The sequence below is a fragment of the Thalassophryne amazonica genome, chromosome 11 (genome assembly GCF_902500255.1).
Source record: "Thalassophryne amazonica chromosome 11, fThaAma1.1, whole genome shotgun sequence".
NCBI classification, from domain to species: Eukaryota; Metazoa; Chordata; class Actinopteri; order Batrachoidiformes; family Batrachoididae; genus Thalassophryne; species Thalassophryne amazonica.
In genome coordinates this window covers 299,557-324,143 of record NC_047113.1, presented here as the reverse complement: position 1 = coordinate 324,143, position 24,587 = coordinate 299,557, and the positions used below count along the sequence as shown (strand labels likewise).

Sequence of the window (24,587 nt, the reverse complement as noted above, 5' to 3'; positions counted from 1 at the left end):
TCCATCTCGACCTGCCAGTAACCACTGGCTAGGTCCAGAGTGGAATACCATTTGGCCTCTTTCAGCCCCTTCAGGGATTCCTCTATGTGGGGTAGGGGGTAGGCATCTTTATGAGTCAATGCATTAAGTTTCCTATAGTCCACGCAAAATCTCCAACCACCATCCTTCTTCCTCACAAGCACAATCGGGGCGGCCCATGGGCTGGCACTTTCCCTCACTACTCCACTATCAAGCATGTTCTTTAATAGTGTCTGTAGCTCTTGATATAATGCAGGGGGGACTGGACGATACCGCTCTCGACTAGGGAACGCTGAGCCTGTTGGTATTTGGTGTCTAATGACTCCAGTTCGGCCAAAGTCTTCCTCGTGTTGTAAAAAAAACCCTCCCTCATCTATAGAGCAAGGCTGTCAACTCCTCCTGCTGTCCTGGAGTAAGGCCACCCCCCTGGAGGGGCAACACAGGATGTGAATGTTCGACTTCTCCATCCCCCACCCCCACGCATCTCACTGTCACCTCAACAACATCTGGAGCTACAGGGTTCAATACAAGCTCCTGCTCTCCTTAGATATCCGCCGCCATAACCTCCCTGACACTAGCCACTGGCTGTCGCTGCGGAACTTCCACCGGATATTGGTTTAGGGTTACACACTCTGCATGGAACATGCCCTTCTGTCACTGTGGCCAAGGTCCGCCCTATACGCCACTCTCTATCACCCTCTTCTCTTCCAGAGGGTGATAGAGATAACACAAGATGAATTAAAAGAGGTGGGAGTTACCTGCATCCACAAAACCATCTCTGACTGAGGAGGGATGACTACTGGCAACTGGCGAGGCAACTTGGCAACCCCTTCATACAACGGCACCGGACCTTTGATAGCGGCCCTTTGACAATCCACAAATGCTCCAGACCAGGCTTACCTCTCTGTGGATGGCATCACAGTTTTAAAAGCTAGCAACCCCGGGTGACTCCCCTCTGTAAGGGCAGACCAGACTGGCCTTATAATGTTCATCCCCAGTATGCCCTTATCGGGGCCCAAACAGCCATCCTCTACAATTATTACCCCTTTACCTGGAACGTCAACGCCTCCCACCATACAGTCAACAAGGCCGTAGCCTATATAGGGTATCTTCAGTCCATTAGCAGCCCGGAGAGTCAGCCAAGGCAAATATTGCCTGCTGCTATGTGCTATGTAACTAAAAAGATTAGTCCAGGTTTTTAGTATATTTCTTATTGTTACATGGGTATGGTATACAGGCTATGAAATTGGGCTATTAGTAAAAAAAGTAGAAAAGGTGGTGTTCGCAATCAATCAATCAACTCAATCAATTTTATTTATATAGCGCCAAATCACAACAAACAGTTGCCCGCAAGGTGCTTTATATTGTAAGGCAAGGCCATACAATAATTACGTAAAAACCCCAACGGTCAAAACGACCCCCTGTGAGCAAGCACTTGGCGACAGTGGGAAGGAAAAACTCCCTTTTAACAGGAAGAAACCTCCAGCAGAACCAGGCTCAGGGAGGGGCATTCTTCTGCTGGGACTGGTTGGGGCTGAGGGAGAGAACCAGGAAAAAGACATGCTGTGGAGGGGAGCAGAGATCAATCACTAATGATTAAATGCAGAGTGGTGCATACAGAGCAAAAGGAGAAAGAAACACTCAGTGCATCATGGGAACCCCCCAGCAGTCTAAGTCTATAGCAGCATAACTAAGGGATGGTTCAGGGTCACCTGATCCAGCCCTAACTATAAGCTTTAGCAAAAAGGAAAGTTTTAAGCCTAATCTTAAAAGTAGAGAGGGTGTCTGTCTCCCTGATCTGAATTGGGAGCTGGTTCCACAGGAGAGGAGCCTGAAAGCTGAAGGCTCTGCCTCCCATTCTACTCTTACAAACCCTAGGAACTACAAGTAAGCCTGCAGTCTGAGAGCGAAGCGCTCTATTGGGGTGATATGGTACTATGAGGTCCCTAAGATAAGATGGGACCTGATTATTCAAAACCTTATAAGTAAGAAGAAGAATTTTAAATTCTATTCTGGAATTAACAGGAAGCCAATGAAGAGAGGCCAATATGGGTGAAATACGCTCTCTCCTTCTAGTCCCTGTCAGTACTCTAGCTGCAGCATTTTGAATTAACTGAAGGCTTTTCAGGGAACTTTTAGGACAACCTGATAATAATGAATTACAATAGTCCAGCCTAGAGGAACTAAATGCATGAATTAGTTTTTCAGCATCACTCTGAGACAAGACCTTTCTAATTTTAGAGATATTGCGTAAATGCAAAAAAGCAGTCCTACATATTTGTTTAATATGTGTATTGAAGGACATATCCTGATCAAAAATGACTCCAAGATTTCTTACAGTATTACTAGAGGTCAGGGTAATGCCATCCAGAGTAAGGATCTGGTTAGACACCATGTTTCTAAGATTTGTGGGGCCAAGTACAATAACTTCAGTTTTATCTGAGTTTAAAAGCAGGAAATTAGAGGTCATCCATGTCTTTATGTCTGTAAGACAATCCTGCAGTTTAGATAATTGGTGTGTGTCCTCTGGCTTCATGGATAGATAAAGCTGGGTATCATCTGTGTAACAATGAAAATTTAAGCAATGCCGTCTAATAATACTGCCTAAGGGAAGCATGTATAAAGTGAACAATAATAGTAGCATCTGCTGTTGATGCTACAAACTCAAAACTATTATGTTCAAACTGCTTTTTTAGCAACCCTGTGAATCACTAAACTAGTATTTAGTTGTATAACCACAGTTTTTCATGATTTCTTCACATCTGCGAGGCATTAATTTTGTTTGTGAGAATCTACTGAATCTACTGGTACCTTGTTTCCCATGTAACAATAAGAAATATACTCAAAACCTGGATTAATCTTTTTAGTCACATAGCACTACAATTATTCTGCACACTACTGTATATATATATATATATATATATATATATATATATATATATATATATATATATATATATATATATATATATATATATATATCTTTTGGTTAAAGGGTTGGGCGTTTTTAAGCATTTGCTTCTGCCCACACCCTTTCAGATACATGAGTGCTTTGTCGGATTGCTTTCTTTGGTTTCGCTGTGAGGTTAATTTGTCATTTTGGTCTGTGTGCTGAATAAATTCATTCATTAATTCTTAATACAAACACAACAAACATTTTTAAGGGTCTGGGGAACCATTTAGCCAAAATAAGGGGTTTGCTTCAACAGATAAGTGAGGTCCTGGTCCAGCCAAAACCTGTCTGAGCTTCCCTCAGAACAATATTGGTTCATTTTTGTACAGATGGGTGTTGAGTTTAAAAACCCAGAATAATTAACTCAGGCCTCATATTAACCTCCTCAGCACATCATACCAAAGTTGCATTGCTATTTCAAAGCTAGGTTTATCATAAAAATAAAAAAAAAGATTTGTTCCAATCAGGGCGGTTGAAACATTCTGTTTGATCAATTTCTGTGAGTGATCAGTTTGGCTAATTAAGTCTCATACTGGCAAAATTTGCCAATTAGATGTGCATTTCAGAGTACAGTTTACCACCATGACACCTGAATGGGTTGGGGGGAGGGGGTTGGATACCCAGTGCAGAATACAACCCCAATTCCAATGAAGTTGGGACATTGTGTAAAATGTAAATAAAAACAGAATACAATGATTTTCAAATCCTCTTCAACCTATATTCAATTGAATACTCCATAAAGACAAGATATTTAATGTTCAAACTGATCAACTTTATTGTTTTTGTGCAAATATTTGAAATGTGGACTCATCAGACCACAGCACACTTTTCCACTTTGCGTCTGTCCATTACAAATGAGCTCGGGCCCAGAGAAGGCAGCGGCGTTTCTGGATGTTGTTGATGTATGGCTTTCGGTTTGCATGGTAGAGTTTTAACTTGCACTTGTAGATGTAGTGACGAATGGTTTTTCTGACATATTCCTGAGCCCACGCAGTAAGATCCTTTACACAATGATGTCGGTTTTTAATGTAGTGCCACCTGAGGGATCGAAGGTCACGGGCATTCAATGTTGGTTCTCTACCTTGCCACTTACGTGTAGAATGTTCTCCAGATTCTCTGAATCTTCTGATTATATTATGGACTGTAGATGATGGAATCCCTAAATTCTTTCCAATTGAACATTGAGAAACATTGTTCTTAAACCGTTGGACTATTTTTTCATGCAGTTGTTCACAAAGTGGTGATCCTCACCCCATCTTTGCTTGTGAACGGCTGAGCCTTTTGGGGATGCTCCTTTTATACCCAGTCATGACACTCACTTGTTTCCAATTAAGTGTTCTTTCAGCATTCATCAACTTTCCCAGTCTTTTGTTGCCCTGTCCCAGCTTTTTTGAAATGCGTTGCAGGCATCCATTTCAAAATGAGCAAATATTTGTACCAAAACATAAAGTTTATCAGTTTGGACATTAAATATCTTGTCTTTTTAGTGTATTCAATTGAATATACAGTAGTGTTCTGAATAATAGTAGTGCTATGTGACTAAAAAGATGAATCCAGGTTTTGAGTATATTTCTTATTGTTACATGGGAAACAAAATCTTGGTTCCAAACCAACAAAATTAATGCCTCGCAGATGTGAAGAAATCATGAAAAACTGTGGTTATACAACTAAATACTAGTTTAGTGATTCACAGGATTGCTAAAAAAAAAAGCAGTTTGAACATAATAGTTTTGAGTTTGTAGCGTCAACAGCAGATGCTACTATTATTGTGAACACCCCCTTTTCTACTTTTTTTTTACTAATAGCCCAATTTCATAGCCTTAAGAGTGTGCATATCATGAATGCATGGTCTTGTTGGATTTGTGAGAATCTACTGAATCTACTGGTACCTTGTTTCCCATGTAACAATACTCAAGAAATATACTCAAAACCTGGATTAATCTTTTTGGTCACATAGCACTACTATTATTCTGAACACTACTGTAGGTTGAAGAGGATTTTCATATCATTGCATTCTGTTTTTATTTAGATTTTACTCAACGTTCCAACTTCACTGGAATTGGGGTTGTATTATATAACACGAATTAAGAACATCCACATGGTTTGAAGTTGGATTCATTGGTTTTCAGGCACATGCAAATGTAGGTGCATCTCATTCCCTCCCAATACCCAAATCACAGCAGATTCCTCAGCAATTATTGCCTCAAATGAACATTCTGATTAAGGCCATCCAAAGTTACAACTGGACTTATGTCTCATATTTTAATCATCCCCATCTTCTACATCCGACACTGTCCGATTGTTTGGGTTGTCACATTCAGTTCCACAAGTGCAAATCTGAATGCACGGTAGACCTGCAGCCGTCCAAAGGGCATTTCTGTCCATTGCAGTTACTGTCTGTACAATACAAATATGTCATGTCATGCACTTCTTCTGAGGTGGATTCTTTCATGTAATATACTGGTAGCATCTATTTTAATTCAGGTGTAGATCTATACCATCCTTGTCCAACTGGAGCAGTAAGATTTGGCTTGGGAATGTGACTGTGGGCCCAAATTTGAACTTGCTACTGAGCTCACATGGCATGTTGCTCATACGCATCCTCTGTGGGTGGTAATTTTGGTGCAGGCTTGTCTGTGATGCTGGCTAAGATGAAATGAAGTTCATCCAGTGACTCACGCCTCTTACTTTTTTGCCAGACAAGAGTAAGGACCCCTCACACATAGTACGAATGTGGTCAAATTGCACACGAATTGTTCATGAAGCAGGAGTAGTATGCAATATGTGTAAAATCATAGCTGCCCTCAACGCCTTGTAGACCTGTTGCTACAACTATTTGCGCACACCAGTGGCTGAAGGACAGACTACACCCTGTGAGAGCACATTCCATCCCTCTCGTGGCAGGTGTCAGACACATTCCAGGTGACACGCACACACCCACATCTACACTTAGAAAATGTTTGGCCATTCTCGCTATTAGCATGAAAACAGTAAGCAGATGATCAGTTTCGAGCTGGCGGTGAAATCTGTCTAAATGCCCCCATGACTGTGAAGTTGCCAAGTGCACATGTGTCAGCTCCCCCCACAACACGTCTGTGTGTTTTTCACACTCCCCCCACTCCCCCCAACACGTGGCGTGCATGTGGTTTGTGAGGCACCTTGCATTTGATCACAGAGTGACACTTTGGTCTGTGTGCTGAATGAACAGGGGGCGTGGCTAGCTGCCAGCAGCTGTTGAGACATCTCTGGTCCTGGACGTCACAGCTGCAGAACACGTATCGTGTTTTGACGGACACACGCATGTGTGTGCTTGCTGTCCTCATGTGGAAATACATCCATCCATTTTCTTCCGCTTATCCTAGGTCGGGTCGCAGCAGCTCAAGCAAAGCCGCCCAGACCTCCCAATCCAGACACACCTCCCCCAGCTCCTCCGGGGGAACCCTGAGGCATTCCCAAGCCAGCTGAGAGACATAGTCCCTCCAGCATGATCTGGGTCTTCCCCGGGGCCTCCTCCCGATGGGACGTGCCCGGAACACCTTTCCAGCGAGGCGTCCAGGGGGCATCTGGAAAAGATTACCGAGCCACCTCAGCTGGCTCCTTTCGACGTGGAGGAGCAGCAGCTCGACTCCGAGCTCCTCTCGAGTGACAGAGCTCCTCACCCTATCTCTAAGGGAGTGCCCAGCTACCCTGCGGAGGAAACTCATCTCGGCTGCTTGTACTTGCGATCTTGTTCTTTCGGTCATGAGCCAAATCTCATGACCATAGGTGAGGGTCGGAACGTAGATCGATCGGTAAATCGAGAGCTTTGCCCCCCTGCTCAGCTCTCTCTTCACCACGACAGTCCGATACAGCGACCGCATCACTGCAGACACTGCACCGATCCATCTATCGATCTCACGTTCCATCCGTCCCTCACTCGTGAACAAGACCCCAAGATACTTAAACTCCTCCACCTGAGGCAAGGACACCCCACCAACCTGAAGAAGGCAAGGCACCTTTTTCCAGTCGAGAACCATGGCTCAGATTTGGAGGTGCTGATTTTCATCCTGGACGCTTCACATTCAGCTGCAAACTGCCCCAGTCAATCAATCAATCAATTTTTTTTTTATATAGCGCCAAATCACAACAAACAGTTGCCCCAAGGCGCTTTATATTGTAAGGCAAGGCCATACAATAATGATGTAAAACCCCAACGGTCAAAACGACCCCCTGTGAGCAAGCACTTGGCTACAGTGGGAAGGAAAAACTCCCTTTTAACAGGAAGAAACCTCCAGCAGAACCAGGCTCAGGGAGGGGCAGTCTTCTGCTGGGACTGGTTGGGGCTGAGGGAGAGAACCAGGAAAAAGACATGCTGTGGAGGGGAGCAGAGATCGATCACTAATGATTAAATGCAGAGTGGTGCATACAGAGCAAAAAGAGAAAGAAACAGTGCATCATGGGAACCCCCCAGCAGTCTACGTCTATAGCAGCATAACTAAGGGATGGTTCAGGGTCACCTGATCCAGCCCTAACTATAAGCTTTAGCAAAAAGGAAAGTTTTAAGCCTAATCTTAAAAGTAGAGAGGGTGTCTGTCTCCCTGATCTGAATTGGGAGCTGGTTCCACAGGAGAGGAGCCTGAAAGCTGAAGGCTCTGCCTCCCATTCTACTCTTACAAACCCTAGGAACTACAAGTAAGCCTGCAGTCTGAGAGCGAAGCGCTCTATTGGGGTGATATGGTACTATGAGGTCCCTAAGATAAGATGGGACCTGATTATTCAAAACCTTATAAGTAAGAAGAAGAATTTTAAATTCTATTCTAGAATTAACAGGAAGCCAATGAAGAGAGGCCAATATGGGTGAGATATGCTCTCTCCTTCTAGTCCCCGTCAGCACTCTAGCTGCAGCATTTTGAATTAACTGAAGGCTTTTTAGGGAACTTTTAGGACAACCTGATAATAATGAATTACAATAGTCCAGCCTAGAGGAAATAAATGCATGAATTAGTTTTTCAGCATCACTCTGAGACAAGACCTTTCTGATTTTAGAGATATTGCGTAAATGCAAAAAAGCAGTCCTACATATTTGTTTAATATGCGCTTTGAATGACATATCCTGATCAAAAATGACTCCAAGATTTCTCACAGTATTACTAGAGGTCAGGGTAATGCCATCCAGAGTAAGGATCTGGTTAGACACCATGTTTCTAAGATTTGTGGGGCCAAGAACAATAACTTCAGTTTTATCTGAGTTTAAAAGCAGGAAATTAGAGGTCATCCATGTCTTTATGTCTGTAAGACAATCCTGCAGTTTAGCTAATTGGTGTGTGTCCTCTGGCTTCATGGATAGATAAAGCTGGGTATCATCTGCGTAACAATGAAAATTTAAGCAATACCGTCTAATAATACTGCCTAAGGGAAGCATATATAAAGTGAATAAAATTGGTCCTAGCACAGAACCTTGTGGAACTCCATAATTAACTTTAGTCTGTGAAGAAGATTCCCCATTTACATGAACAAATTGTAATCTATTAGACAAATATGATTCAAACCACCGCAGCGCAGTGCCTTTAATACCTATGGCATGCTCTAATCTCTGTAATAAAATTTTATGGTCAACAGTATCAAAAGCAGCACTGAGGTCTAACAGAACAAGCACAGAGATGAGTCCACTGTCCGAGGCCATAAGAAGATCATTTGTAACCTTCACTAATGCTGTTTCTGTACTATGATGAATTCTAAAACCTGACTGAAACTCTTCAAATAGACCATTCCTCTGCAGATGATCAGTTAGCTGTTTTACAACTACCCTTTCAAGAATTTTTGAGAGAAAAGGAAGGTTGGAGATTGGCCTATAATTAGCTAAGATAGCTGGGTCAAGTGATGGCTTTTTAAGTAATGGTTTAATTACTGCCACCTTAAAAGCCTGTGGTACATAGCCAACTAACAAAGATAGATTGATCATATTTAAGATCGAAGCATTAAATAATGGTAGGGCTTCCTTGAGCAGCCTGGTAGGAATGGGGTCTAATAAACATGTTGATGGTTTGGATGAAGTAACTAATGAAAATAACTCAGACAGAACAATCGGAGAGAAAGAGTCTAACCAAATACCGGCATCACTGAAAGCAGCCAAAGATAACGATACGTCTTTGGGATGGTTATGAGTAATTTTTTCTCTAATAGTTAAAATTTTGTTAGCAAAGAAAGTCATGAACTCATTACTAGTTAAAGATAATGGAATACTCAGCTCAATAGAGCTCTGACTCTTTGTCAGCCTGGCTACAGTGCTGAAAAGAAACCTGGGGTTGTTCTTATTTTCTTCAATTAGTGATGAGTAGAAAGATGTCCTAGCTTTACGGAGGGCTTTTTTATAGAGCAACAGACTCTTTTTCCAGGCTAAGTGAAGATCTTCTAAATTAGTGAGACGCCATTTCCTCTCCAACTTACGGGTTATCTGCTTTAAGCTACGAGTTTGAGAGTTATACCATGGAGTCAGACACTTCTGATTTAAAGCTCTCTTTTTCAGAGGAGCTACAGCATCCAAAGTTGTCTTCAATGAGGATGTAAAACTATTGACGAGATACTCTATCTCCCTTACAGAGTTTAGGTAGCTACTCTGCACTGTGTTGTTATATGGCATTAGAGAACATAAAGAAGGAATCATATCCTTAAACCTAGTTACAGCGCTTTCTGAAAGACTTCTAGTGTAATGAAACTTATTCCCTACTGCTGGGTAGTCCATCAGAGTAAATGTAAATGTTATTAAAAAATGATCAGACAGAAGGGAGTTTTCAGGGAATACTGTTAAGTCTTCTATTTCCATACCATAAGTCAGAACAAGATCTAAGATATGATTAAAGTGGTGGGTGGACTCATTTACTTTTTGAGCAAAGCCAATAGAGTCTAATAATAGATTAAATGCAGTGTTGAGGCTGTCATTCTCAGCATCTGTGTGGATGTTAAAATCGCCCACTATAATTATCTTATCTGAGCTAAGCACTAAGTCAGACAAAAGGTCTGAAAATTCACAGAGAAACTCACAGTAACGACCAGGTGGACGATAGATAATAACAAATAAAACTGGTTTTTGGGACTTCCAATTTGGATGGACAAGACTAAGAGACAAGCTTTCAAATGAATTAAAGCTCTGTCTGGGTTTTTGATTAATTAATAAGCTGGAATGGAAGATTGCTGCTAATCCACCGCCCCGGCCCGTGCTACGAGCATTCTGACAGTTAGTGTGACTCGGGGGTGTTGACTCATTTAAACTAACATATTCATCCTGCTGTAACCAGGTTTCTGTTAGGCAGAATAAATCAATATGTTGATCAATTATTATATCATTTACCAACAGGGACTTAGAAGAGAGAGACCTAATGTTTAATAGACCACATTTAACTGTTTTAGTCTGTGGTGCAGTAGAAGGTGCTATATTATTTTTTCTTTTTGAATTTTTATGCTTAAATAGATTTTTGCTGGTTATTGGTAGTCTGGGAGCAGGCACCGTCTCTACGGGGATGGGGTAATGAGGGGATGGCAGGGGGAGAGAAGCTGCAGAGAGGTGTGTAAGACTACAACTCTGCTTCCTGGTCCCAACCCTGGATAGTCACGGTTTGGAGGATTTAAGAAAATTAGCCAGATTTCTAGAAATGAGAGCTGCTCCATCCAAAGTGGGATGGATGCCGTCTCTCCTAACAAGACCAGGTTTTCCCCAGAAGCTTTGCCAATTATCTATGAAGCCCACCTCATTTTTTGGACACCACTCAGACAGCCAGCAATTCAAGGAGAACATGCGGCTAAACATGTCACTCCCGGTCTGATTGGGGAGGGGCCCAGAGAAAACTACAGAGTCCGACATTGTCCCCCAGTGCAAGCTGAAGGTCCTGGTTTGACAAAGCCAACAGGACCACATCATCTGCAAACAGCAGTGATGAGATTCTGTGGTTCCCAAACTGGACCCCCTCTGCACCCTGGCTGCACCTAGAAAATCTGTCCATAAAGATAATGAACAGAACTGGTGACAAAGGGCAGCCCTGGCGGAGGCCAACGTGCACTGGAAACAAGTTTGACTTACTACCAGCAATGCGAACCAAGCTCCTGCTGCGGTCGCACAGGGACCGGATAGCCCTTAGCAAAGGACCCCGGACCCCGTACTCCCAGATCACCTCCCACAGGGCGCCTCGAGAGACACGGTCAAATGCCTTCTCCAGATCCACAAAGCACATGTGGACTGGTTGGGCGAACTCCCATGAACCCTCGAGCACCCGATGGAGGGTGTAGAATTGGTCCAGTGTGCCGCGACCAGGACGAAAACCACACTGCTGCTCCTGAATCCGAGGTTCGACTGTCAGTCAAATTCTCCTCTCCAGCACCCTGGAATAGACCTTACTGGGGAGGCTGAGGAGTGTGATCCCCCTGTAGTTGGAACACACCCTCCGGTCCCCCTTCTTAAACAGAGGGGCCACCACCCTGGTCTGCCAATCCAGGGGCACTGTCCCCGACCGCCACATGATGTTGCAGAGACGTGTCAACCAGGACAGTTCCACAACATCCAGGAGCTTTCTGACCACCTCGGTGACTTTCGCCTGGGTGATGGACGAGTCCGCCTCTGAGTCCCCAGTCTCTGCTTCCTCTTCGGGAGACATCAATCAATCAATCAATCAATCAATCAATTTTTTTTTTATATAGCGCCAAATCACAACAAACAGTTGCCCCAAGGCGCTTTATATTGTAAGGCAAGGCCATACAATAATGATGTAAAACCCCAACGGTCAAAACGACCCCCTGTGAGCAAGCACTTGGCTACAGTGGGAAGGAAAAACTCCCTTTTAACAGGAAGAAACCTCCAGCAGAACCAGGCTCAGGGAGGGGCAGTCTTCTGCTGGGACTGGTTGGGGCTGAGGGAGAAAACTGGGAAAAAGACATGCTGTGGAGGGGAGCAGAGATCGATCACTAATGATTAAATGCAGAGTGGTGCATACAGAGCAAAAGAGAAAGAAACAGTGCATCATGGGAACCCCCCAGCAGTCTACGTCTATAGCAGCATAACTAAGGGATGGTTCAGGGTCACCTGATCCAGCCCTAACTATAAGCTTTAGCAAAAAGGAAAGTTTTAAGCCTAATCTTAAAAGTAGAGAGGGTGTCTGTCTCCCTGATCTGAATTGGGAGCTGGTTCCACAGGAGAGGAGCCTGAAAGCTGAAGGCTCTGCCTCCCATTCTACTCTTACAAACCCTAGGAACTACAAGTAAGCCTGCAGTCTGAGAGCGAAGCGCTCTAATGGGGTGATATGGCACTACGAGGTCCCTAAGATAAGATGGGACCTGATTATTCAAAACCTTATAAGTAAGAAGAAGAATTTTAAATTCTATTCTAGAATTAACAGGAAGCCAATGAAGAGAGGCCAATATGGGTGAGATATGCTCTCTCCTGCTAGTCCCCGTCAGTACTCTAGCTGCAGCATTTTGAATTAACTGAAGGCTTTTTAGGGAACTTTTAGGACAACCTGATAATAATGAATTACAATAGTCCAGCCTAGAGGAAATAAATGCATGAATTAGTTTTTCAGCATCACTCTGAGTCAAGACCTTTCTGATTTTAGAGATATTGCGTAAATGCAAAAAAGCAGTCCTACATATTTGTTTAATATGCGCTTTGAATGACATATCCTGATCAAAAATGACTCCAAGATTTCTCACAGTATTACTAGAGGTAACACTGTCTCCTCAAGACATGACGATGAGATTGAGGAGATCCTCGAAGTATTCCTTCCACCGCCCAACAACATCCCCAGTCAGGGTCAACAGCTCCTCACCCGCACTATAGACAGTGTTGGCGTAGAGCTGCTTCTGCCTCCTGAGGTGTCGGACAGTTTGCCAGAATTTCTTCGAGGCCAACCAATAATCCTCCTCCATGGCCTCTCTGAACTCCTCCCAGACCCACGTTTTTGCCTCTGCGACTGCACAGGCTGCAGCACGCTTGGCCTGCCGGTACCTGTCAGCTGCCTCCGGGGTCCCACCTACCAACAAAGACAAGTAGGACTCCTTCTTCAGCTTGACGGCATCCCTTACGTCCGGCGTCCACCACCAGGTTCGGGGATTGCCGCCGCGACAGGCACCAGAGACCTTGTGACCACAACTGCAGGCGGCCGCATCGACAATGTAGGTGGAGAACATGGTCCACTCGGACTCCATGTCTCCAACCTCCCCCGGGATCTGGGAGAAGCTCTCCCAGAGGTGGGAGTTGAAGACCTCACTGACAGAGCGTTCTGCCAGTCGTTCCCAGCAGACCCTCACGATACGTTTGGGCCTGCCAGGCCCAATAGATCTGACTGGCTTCCTCCCCTCCCAGCGGATCCAACTCACCACCAAGTGGTGATCGGTCGACATCTCAGCCCCTCTCTTTACCCGAGTGTCCGAGACATGTGGCTGAAGGTCAGATGATATGACTACAAAGGCGATCATTGACCTCCGGCTCAGGGTGTCCTGGTGCCACATGCACTTATGGACACCCCTGTGCTTGAACATGGTGTTCATGATGGACAAACTGTGACAAGCACAGAAGTCCAACAACTGAGCACCACTCGGAATCAGATCGGGGAGGCCGTGCTTCCCAATCACGCCCCTCCAGGTCTCACTGTCGCCGCCCACGTGGGTGTTGAAGGCCCCCAGGAGAACAATGGAGTCCCCGGTTCGAGCACTATCTAGTACCCCTCCCAGAGACTCCAAGAAGGTTGGGTAGTCTGCACTGCTGCTTGGCCCATAGGCCGAGACAACAGTGAGAGACCTGTGCCCAACGCTAAGGCATAGGGACATGACCCTCTCATTCACCGGGGTGAACTCCAACACATGGCGACTGAGCTGGGGAGCAATAAGCAATGCTACCCCAGCTCGCCGCCTCTCCCCGTGAGCAGTGCCAGAAAAGTGGAGCATCCAGCCTGTCTCCAGGAGTTGGGTACCAGAACCCAAGCTGAGCGTGGAGGTGAGCCTGACTATCTCTAGTCGGTACCTCTCAACCTCCCGCACAAGCTCAGGCTCCTTCCCCCCCATAAAAACATATATCGCTTTTGCAATGGGCTGGAGAAACGGACCAATCAGTTCACCTGGACATGCAGCAGACGTCATGTTTGTCTGACAGGACACGCGTGTCCTGTGAGTGGCGCACCGTAGGACCATATGACAAGCCAACAGTGCGACAAATACATCACTTTCAGTCACATATCAGCAGAAATATGCCAGAACAAATGCTGTTTGGTCAGATATCACTGTGCTTTTTTCTCTTTTTTAAAAAATATGTTTATCTGCTTGTTGATTTTAGCCATTTCATGCTCCTAACCCTAACCCTAACTTCCCTGTATTGTTGTGGCTATATTTGTCTTGACCTTGAACTTTGACCACACTACTACAAAATCTAATCACCTCAAGATTTGAGGGGCGATTGAGAAGATTTGAGCCTGACCCAGAAAAAGTAAGGTGTGGGTCTCCATCTGCATTCTGTGAAACCAACATTTCTCGAGAATACGTGGAGTTTTGACTTGGTAGGTGCAATGTTAAGGAATGTTGATCTATGATTTAATTTAATGGGCTAGATGGTAAAACATGAAACATGCTGTGCTGTCTGGATGAGGATGCAGAATCTGGGAGTATCTTCCAAACTGTTAAATTTGTCTATGCTTATCTGTGTATACAGGTCTGGGTTTACCCTGATCTCTATGTCTCAGTCATACAAAATCCAAAAACAGACCTACCTTGTCTGTTTGTACAGGTGCAGGTGTGGGACACAGCAGGTCAGGAACGCTTTCGTAAATCCATGGTGGAACACTACTATCGAAATGTCCATGCAGTGGTATTTGTCTATGATGTCACCAAGATGGCTTCCTTTCGTAACCTACAGACGTGGATAGAGGTTGGTAACTGGATCAATACATTTTAAAGGAACGAAGCACCAGTGTTGGGCATGTTACTTTAACCCTCTGGAGTCCAGGGTATATTTTTGACTACTTTTGGTTTTACCTTCATAATTTACTTTAAAAACTGTTTAGACTGTTTACTTTTCCTTGTTTGATGTCATTTTTTTTCAGCACAACCTCACGTGTGTGAGGCTCCTGCAGAACTTGACAACTATAAAAATCTAGCATCTCCTCGTGGTAGAATGCTATCAATCTTCTTTCATGAATTATTAAGGCAGATAGTAATGAGAGTAATACTGCTTCATTTTTAACTACTTATTAGATGTTATTGTGTTGTTTTTTTAATCCTCTTGTTCCCAGAAAACCTGTGTTAAATACAGAAATAACAGTGTTATCATTTCATTTTCTTATTCAGACTCCCTTTACTCCTACTGATGTTAAAAATTCTTGGTTCAGCTGCAATAAGTATTTGTGTTTATTCCACTCTGTCTATGGCTCCACTCATAAGTTACACGACAAAATATATGATCCGTGTGTACTGTTCATCTCCACTCCCCACATCTTTCTGCTAGTGTACAATTGAAAAAAAATCAAGTTTCCATACCAAATCGGTCAAAGCCAGTGTTAACGACTGACACGTTGCCATTGCAGCAACAGGGTGCTGGCGGAAATTGGGCTACTGCTGGGTGAAGAAGAAGAAGAGGAGGACAACGTGTCCACAGACAGCGGGAGAAGAGGAAAACTAGATGGGTGGAAGTGAGAGTTGGGACTTTGAATGTTGGTAGTATGACTGGTAAAGGGAAAGAATTGGCTGATATGATGGAGAGGAGAAAGGTAGACATATTGTGTGTCCAAGTGGAAGGGAAGTAAGACCAGGAACATAGGCAGTGGGTTCAAGTTGTTGCATCATGGTGTAGCTAGGAAGAGAAATGGTGTTGGGATCATTTTAAAGGAAGAGTATGTTAAGTGTGTTGGAGTGAGTGTGTTGGAAGTTAAGCGAGTGTCTGACATGGTGATGAGATTGAAGCTGGAAATTGAAGGGGTGATGATGAATATCATCAGTGCATATGCCCCACAGGTAGGTTGTGAGATGAAAGAGAAAGAAGATTTCTGGAGTGTGTTAGATGAGGTAGTGGAGAGTGTGCCCAAGCATGAAAGAATGTTGATAGGAGCGGACTTCAGTGGGCATGTTGGTGAAGCAAACAGAGGTGATGAGGAAGTAATGGGTAGATATGATATCAAGGACAGGAATACAGAAGGACAGATGGTAGTTGATTTGGCAAAAAGGATGGAAATGGCTGTGATGAATACCTACTTTAGGAAAACGGAGGAACACAGGGTGGCAATAGAACAGAGGAAGGTGCACACAGGTGGACTACATTCTTTGTAGGAAATTCAAGCTAAACGAAATTGGAGGCAGTAAGGTGGTAGCAGGAGAGAGTGTAGCTCAACAGCATAAGATGGTAGTTTGTAGGATGACTTTATGGACGGGAAACAATTTTGGACAATTTGAAAGTACTGCAGATGTGGTGAGAGAGGCCGATAAGAAGGTACTGGGTGTGACATCTGCAGTGGTGGGCACAGTTCCCATAATCCGATAACCAATAATTATCGAAGATAAAGTTTTCATTATTGGATTATCTTTTCAGATAACTTTGAAAACCATTATCGGACTAATTATCTTCTGATAAATTTTTGTCCGATAACTTTTATACCGTTAACGTGGTAAACAAAAGTGAACAGATGTGTAGTTCTACCGTCTCCAAACATAAGAGAACTGCTTCTAGAAAAAAACCACTCTATCCTCTGCAGGCAAAGGAGAACTGGTCACCAAAAAAAAAAAAAGTCATTTTTTTTAACCCCATACTGATACGCCAATATCACCCAAGACATTCAGAGGCATACATTTTTAACTTATGGTTCAAATTTTAACCAAACTTATTTCGGACAAGTTATTTACATTAACGTCACTTCTGAAGTTTTATAAAGTGAAAATATCAGATATATGTTTTAGTTTTAAAGTAATGTGCTAATTTTTAAGGTTTTAGTGTGGGGCATACTGTGTCCAGGTCAGTGTTGTATAGTAATGAAGTAAAAATACTACACTACTGTACTTAAGTACGTTTTGCGAGACTTTGTACTTTACTTAAGTTTTTTAAATTCAGCTTACCTTCACTTTTACTTCACTACATTGCCAACCTTAATTGCATACTTCTACTCTGATACATTTTCTATGCACCATGCCGTTACTCGTTACAAACCCCCCCACACACACACACACATGAAAAAGTCGTGTTTTCACCTAGAGACACCACTGATTACTACGAAGTCAGGCCGATTTGTCATGAGACATGTCCGGTAGGCTTTTTTACAGTTGTGCACTTGGGGGGTGTTTGTCAGGAAAATGATCATTTCTCTACATTGATTACAGACCTGTAGCGGGTCTGTAATCAACTTTTCTGCAGCGCAGCTTTGCTTTGAACCTTGAACCAATTGAAGCAGTGATTCGCAGGTCAAAGCAGTGCTTCGATCTATGATTCGTGGAGTCATTTCGCTTTATCCTAATTTTTCGCCGCTAAAACCCTGAAGAGCATATGTCTGCGAGTAATATTTAATATTTTTATGTTAAACCGACCTGTTATGGTCTTCTGAAACAGTTGATAGATGTATTTTATAACTTAAAAACAGGACCGATGCTAACGCATTAGCATGTCTATGGCATTTTCACTGTTAAAGTTAGCATTAAGCTGTTCGCATCAGCACGTTTGTGTTTTGTTTTCTGTATAATTAATGGCTCAGCGTTCGTTGTCGTAAAAGAGTCAAATTGTAATTTTTTTAATTTATTTTTATTCATATATTATAGCAACAACAATAATAGTCTACATAATAATAGTTAATAATAATAGACTAATAATGTTACAATACAATTTTAGAGAAAGAGACAAAAAGAACCTAAGGAAACAAAACACAACAGAAAAGATAAAACCATGTAACAATGAAAATAAATAAATACATATAGAAATAAATAACTGTTTCCTGTGAACACCTAGTGAGTAGCCTACTCTCGTTTAGGTTTTGAAACCTTGTTTCTGAAGTGTTTTTGTGTGATGTGGGCAATTTTCAGTATTTTGACTAATAGTCATTTACAAGCCTAGATAAACTTTTATTAAAAAAAAAAAATCAGTCCGTTTTTGATTATTAACATTTACTTGTACTTTTACTTTCAATACTTGAGTACATTTAGTTGTACATTACTTGTCATACTTAATCAATCAATCAATCAATCAATTTTTTTTTATATATAGCGCCAAATCACAACAAACAGTTGCCCCAAGGCGCTTTATATTGTAAGGCAAGGCCATACAATAATTATGTAAAACCCCAACGGTCAAAACGACCCCCTGTGAGCAAGCACCTGGCTACAGTGGGAAGGAAAAACTCCCTTTTAACAGGAAGAAACCTCCAGCAGAACCAGGCTCAGGGAGGGGCAGCCTTCTGCTGGGACTGGTTGGGGCTGAGGGAGAGAACCAGGAAAAAGACATGTTGTGGAGGGGAGCAGAGATCGATCACTAATGATTAAATGCAGAGTGGTGCATACAGAGCAAAAAGAGAAAGAAACAGTGCATCATGGGAACCCCCCAGCAGTCTACGTCTATAGCAGCATAACTAAGGGATGGTTCAGGGTCACCTGATCCAGCCCTAACTATAAGCTTTAGCAAAAAGGAAAGTTTTAAGCCTAATCTTAAAAGTAGAGAGGGTGTCTGTCTCCCTGATCTGAATTGGGAGCTGGTTCCACAGGAGAGGAGCCTGAAAGCTGAAGGCTCTGCCTCCCATTCTACTCTTACAAACCCTAGGAACTACAAGTAAGCCTGCAGTCTGTACTTAAGTACAATAAATACTAGATACTTTAAGACTTTTACTCGAGTAGCATTTCAATCAATAAGCTTTGTGCTTAACGATTCTGTTATCGGTCCTTCAGAGTGGCCGTTGTTTTGGGGGGTGTTTGTCAGGAAAATGATAATTTCTCTACATTGATTACGGACCCTGCAGCGGGTCCATAATCAACTTTTCTGCAGTGCGGCTTTGCTTTGAACCTTGAACCAATCGAAGCAGTGGTTTGCAGATTGAAGCAATGCTTCGATCTATTGCTTTGTTTATTCTTTCTTTCTTTCACTTAATTTTCCCTCGCTAAAACCCTAAAGATCATACGTCTGTGAGTATTATTTACCTTTTCTATGTTAAACCAACCTGTTATGGTCTTCTGAAACAGTTGACAGATGTATTTTATAACTTAAAAACGGGAGCGATGCTAACGCGTTAGCATGTCTATGGCGTTTTCAATGTTAAAAGTTAGCATTAAGCTGTCATCACATTTGGGTGCATTTGTTTTCAAATTGTAATATTTCTTAAATGTATTTTTGTTTATATATTTGAGCGCCTTGGGGCAACTGTTTGTTGTGATTTGGTGCTATACAAGAAAAAAGTTGATTGATTGATTGATATATTAATCTAATGATTATTATATACAATTTTAGAGAAAGAGACAAAAAGAACCTGAATAGAAACATAACAGAAAATATAAAAACAACTAACAATGAACATAAATAAATAAATACATACATACAGAAATAAATAAATGTTTCCTGTGAACACCTAGTGACTCTCACACCTCCATTTCATCCCTGTCTTATTTAAGTTTAATGACAGTTTGTTTCGGTCAAACCATATTTTCAGTTTGTTAATTTCTTCAGTGATTTCCTCCAGAACTATCTGACAAACTAGAAAACTGCTGCATCCTAGTAAGAGCAGAATACTACTGGAATGAATTTGAATTAGGAAAGTTGTTTTTTTTTTTCTCACTAAATGGATGCTGCACTCACTGCAGTTTATTGTCTGGAATAGTCCCAGATTGCATTTCAGAGCTTCTAGAATTAAAACATTTTTGTGTAGGTGGTGTTGGGGGGTAATTTTGGGTTTCAACTTTTTTGTTTTTCACCACTTTCATCCCTGAATATGTCAATCGTGAGTCACTTTTGTGCAGATTAAAGTTACTAACTGGGACTCCTGAAACAAGAATCGTCCTCTGTTCTGTTCACACAGCCCCAAACGCTGCGCGGCTCTCTGACGAGTCAAATTAGAATGATAGAATGAAGTTGGAATTAATAACTTCAAAGCGAAACACCGTTTTGTTTATTTTTATTTATGTCCAGAGATCAAGGATACAGTGACCAGTTTCATATTTATTTACTTTAAGACTCAATGAAATACATAGAAAACCTGTGAAGCCTACTTTTAGTACAAAATTCATGAGGTATCGATAAGGGAATCGATAAGGAATCGGATCAATAAGCAGAATCGATAATGGCATCGATATCGATAAAATCTTATCAATACCCATCCCTATTCACGACAGGAGAAATGCATTTCAGACACTCAGATCAGGACAACAGCATTAATCTCTAGTGCCTAAAACTCACGTGAATATATTCTCCGGGTTTATAGACGTTGTTATTGTGTTTGCTTTTATTAAATTCCACGCATCTTAAACGTAGCAAGTAGCAACACAGATTATCTGGAATTTTGTGTTTGCAAGTTTTCAAGGGCTCTACTGCCATCTACTGTCCAGTAGTGTTCATGGCAGTATTCAAACTGAAGCTGGGCTGATACTTTCAATCACTGTACTCGTACATTGAAAAACCACACATCGGACTCATGTTTCCAGAAGCAAAACGTAAACAGAAGCTTTTTTTCAAACTTAATTTACAAAAACTGCACTTTAACCACTGCACATGGACAACACCATTAACATCGCAATATAAAACTATTTTTATATTGTGCCTAAAACTCTTGTGAATATATTCTCTGGATTTATAGACGTTGTTATTGTGTTTATTTTATGTAAACGTGAGAATCACAGTCTGTCTCTCCGTTATTTTCAACGGGAGCTGCTGTGAGCTACAATCACTTCCTGATCATGTCATTCTGGGGGAAAGTGAAGTTTGCTCTTTAACGTCTTGATCATTGGTCTTTACAACACTGTTTGTCCTGTTTGTTCCAGACTAATATATATAATATGTCTGAAATTCAGTTTGCGTTTATTAAATTCCACGCAGATTAAACGTAGCAGATACGGATTATTTGTTATAATTGTTTTAGCAAGTTTTCAGGGTATCATGCAGCAGTCTCTTATTAATGTGATGAAAAGCATAAAAAATACATTTTTGGAGTATAATATTAATTTACAATTGTCATCATGTTGATTCTCTATATGTTGTTTGACTGCAGCGACTCTCTGGCGTGCAGGGGATTATGGGATACATCAATAGGGCGAATGGCAGTGTTCTATTTATTTTGACACCGGTTATCTAATTACAACTTGGCTTTTTTTTTTTTTTTTTTTGAAAATTCCTTTTTTACAAATAAAAAAAATGGCATATTTTACAAAAGCACATTTATCTGTAAACACCAGCACACGACACACCTCACATTAAGGTGTTGGTTTACATAAAATGAATCATCCAATCAGTGTGAGCAGAGGCAGATTTTACCCAGAATGCCATCTGTCTGTGTTTGTTACAAAATTTCAGAATTAGTGCATTATTCAACATTAAAAGATATATGTTATATCTTAACTTTGCACAAATGACAGAACTGACATTAATGGAGTTATTCTATCAGTATTCATTTTATTTATACACCAAACCATAACTCAGCACTGCTTTATTTTCCAAGACCTCCGCCTGACGGCAGCGTTGTGATTGAGTAGAGAGTTGAGCTTTGCGGTTCCTCTCAGTTGCTTCTGTGCTGGAAGCCATGTAGTAAACAGAAGCTTCAGCAGGGGGCAGGATGCTCAAAGACAGAAGTGCTGACTCATTGTTTGGGTCTGTTGTTGCTGTTGATGCTTCCAAAAGTGATTTTGGTGTTAAAATTCAAAATCAGCTTGTTAGTAGTTGTAAGTTTACCGGAGACAATACTGGAATTTATCAGTTATCTGTAACTTCTGATACATTTTTGGGTGGTTTATCGTTTTATCTATATCCAAGAAAAGTTATCTGATTATCTGTTATCAAAGTTAATTTTTTGGTTATCTGAAGCAGAAGGAAGACAAGGAGACTTGGTGGTGGAACGAAGATGTTCAGGAAATGATAAGGAGAAAGAGGTTGGCAAAAAAGTTTTGGGATCATCGGAGAGATGAAGAAAGTAGACAGGAGTAAAAGGAGATGCGACGTAAGGCAAAAAGAGAAGTGGCAAAAGCTAAGGAAAAGGCATATTGCAAGCTGTGCAAGAAGTTGAATAGTAAGGAAGGAGATAAGGACTTGTACCGATTGGCCAAAAAAAAAAGGACACACCTGGAAAGGATGTTCAGCAGGTTAGTGTGGTAAAAGATGCACATGGTAATGTGCTGACAAGTAAGGAGAGTCTGTTGAGAAGGTGGAGGTAATATTTTGAGCAGATAATGAATGAAGAAAATGAGAGAGAAAAGGCTGGATGATGTGGAGCGAGTAAATCAGGAAGTACAAGAGATACAGATTCTTTATTGTCACTGTAACAAGGACAGTATCAAAAAAGAGATTACATATAAAAAAGAGAAAAGTATGTACAAAACTGTGGATATTTCAGTGGCAGTGAAAATTGCACATAAACAAATATTGCACTCATTTCAAGTGTTGCATGTGACATGGCTATTTGGTTCCAGTGGCATTCATAACTCTAACAGCAGTTGCATAGAAACTGTTTTTCAATCTATTTGTACTTGCTTTAATGGCAAGAGTTGTGTGTACCATCTGCCTGATGACAGCAGCTCAAACAGAGAGTGGCCAGGGTGGGATGAGTCCTTTAGGATGGTGTTGGCTCTCCTGAGACAGTAAGAGCCCTGAAAGTCCTCCAGTGTGGGTAGAGGGCACCCAATGAGCTTCTCTGCCATTTTGGTAACCCTCTGGAGCTCTTTCCTGTTTGCCACCATGTAGCTGGCAAACCACACACAGAGGCAGTATGTGAGAATGATCTCCATAGCAGAGCAGTAAAAACACACAAGTAATCTCTTGTTTGTTATTTTTCCTGACGATTGTCAAAAAATGGTGTCTTTGCTGTGCCTTCTTTACCAAGTGTGTGGTGCTCTTGTCCCCAATCAGTTTCTCATCTATCTGGACACCCAGGAAACGGAAGTCCATGATCCTTTCCACACAGGTCCCCCCAGAGATAATGGGCTCAATGTCTGTTTTGTTTCTCCTGAAGTCTATGATTTGCTCGGATGTGTTTGGGAGCAGGTTATTTTCTCTACACCACACCGTCAGCTGTTCTATCTGATCCTGGTAGGCGGAGTCATCTCCTCCAGTGATACAGCCTTCCACTGTGGTGTCATCTGCATACTTAATGAAGGTGTTGCTGGTGTGGATAGGGGTACAGTCACAGGTGTAGAGGGTGAAGAGCAATGGGCTTAACATGCAGCCTTGAGCAGAACCGGTGCTGAGTGTGATAGCTGTGCATATGTGAGAGCCAATCCTGACTCTCTGTGAGCGATCTGACAGACATAGAGATTAGTAAGGATGAAGTGAGGGTAGCTATGAAGAGAATGAAGAGTGGAAAGGCACTTGGTCCAGATGACATTCCAGTGGAGGCATGGAAATGTCTAGGAGAGATGGCAGTGGAGTTTCAAAATAGATTGTTTAATAAAATCTTGGAAAGTAAGAGGAAGCAGCAAAAAGGAAAGTTTTAAGCCTAATGTTAAAAGTAGAGAGGGTGTCTGTCTCCCTGATCTGAATTGGGAGCTGGTTCCACAGGAGAGGAGCCTGAAAGCTGAAGGCGCTGTCTCCCATTCTACTCTTAAAAACCCTAGGAACTACAAGTAAGCCTGCAGTCTGAGAGCGAAGCGCTCTATTGGGGTGATATGGTACTATGAGGTCCCTAAGATAAGATGGGACCTGATTATTCAAAACCTTATAAGTAAGAAGAAGAATTTTAAATTCTATTCTGGAATTAACAGGAAGCCAATGAAGAGAGGCCAATATGGGTGAGATATGCTCTCTCCTTCTAGTCCCCGTTAGTACTCTAGCTGCAGCATTTTGAATTAACTGAAGGCTTTTCAGGGAACTTTTAGGACAACCTGATAATAATGAATTACAATAGTCCAGCCTAGAGGAAATAAATGCATGAATTAGTTTTTCAGCATCACTCTGAGACAAGACCTTTCTAATTTTAGAGATATTGTGTAAATGCAAAAAAGCAGTCCTACATATTTGTTTAATATGCGCATTGAATGACATATCCTGATCAAAAATGACTCCAAGATTTCTCACAGTATTACTAGAGGTCAGGGTAATGCCACCCAGAGTAAGGATCTGGTTAGACACCATGTTTCTAAGATTTGTGGGGCCAAGTACAATAACTTCAATCAATCAATCAATCAATTTTTTTTTTTTATATAGCGCCAAATCACAACAAACAGCTGCCCCAAGGCGCCCCACATTGCAAGGCAAGGCCATACAATAATGATGTAAAACCCCAACGGTCAAAACGACCCCCTGTGAGCAAGCACTTGGCTACAGTGGGAAGGAAAAACTCCCTTTTAACAGGAAGAAACCTCCAGCAGAACCAGGCTCAGGGAGGGGCAGTCTTCTGCTGGGACTGGTTGGGGCTGAGGGAGAGAACCAGGAAAAAGATATGCTGTGGAGGGGAGCAGAGATCGATCACTAATGATTAAATGCAGAGTGGTGCATACAGAGCAAAAAGAG

At 42.1% G+C, this 24,587-nt stretch overlaps 1 protein-coding gene across 1 annotated transcript in view; it reads left to right on the top strand.

Moving 5' to 3' along the window:
- Positions 1-24,587, top strand: part of rab33a (RAB33A, member RAS oncogene family) — a 68,079-nt gene that overhangs the window by 37,895 nt on the left and 5,597 nt on the right. Inside the window, exon 2 of the mRNA XM_034181539.1 lies at positions 14,712-14,852. Within this exon, the coding sequence (XP_034037430.1) occupies positions 14,712-14,852 (141 nt within the window). The remainder of the gene's footprint in view (positions 1-14,711; positions 14,853-24,587) is intronic.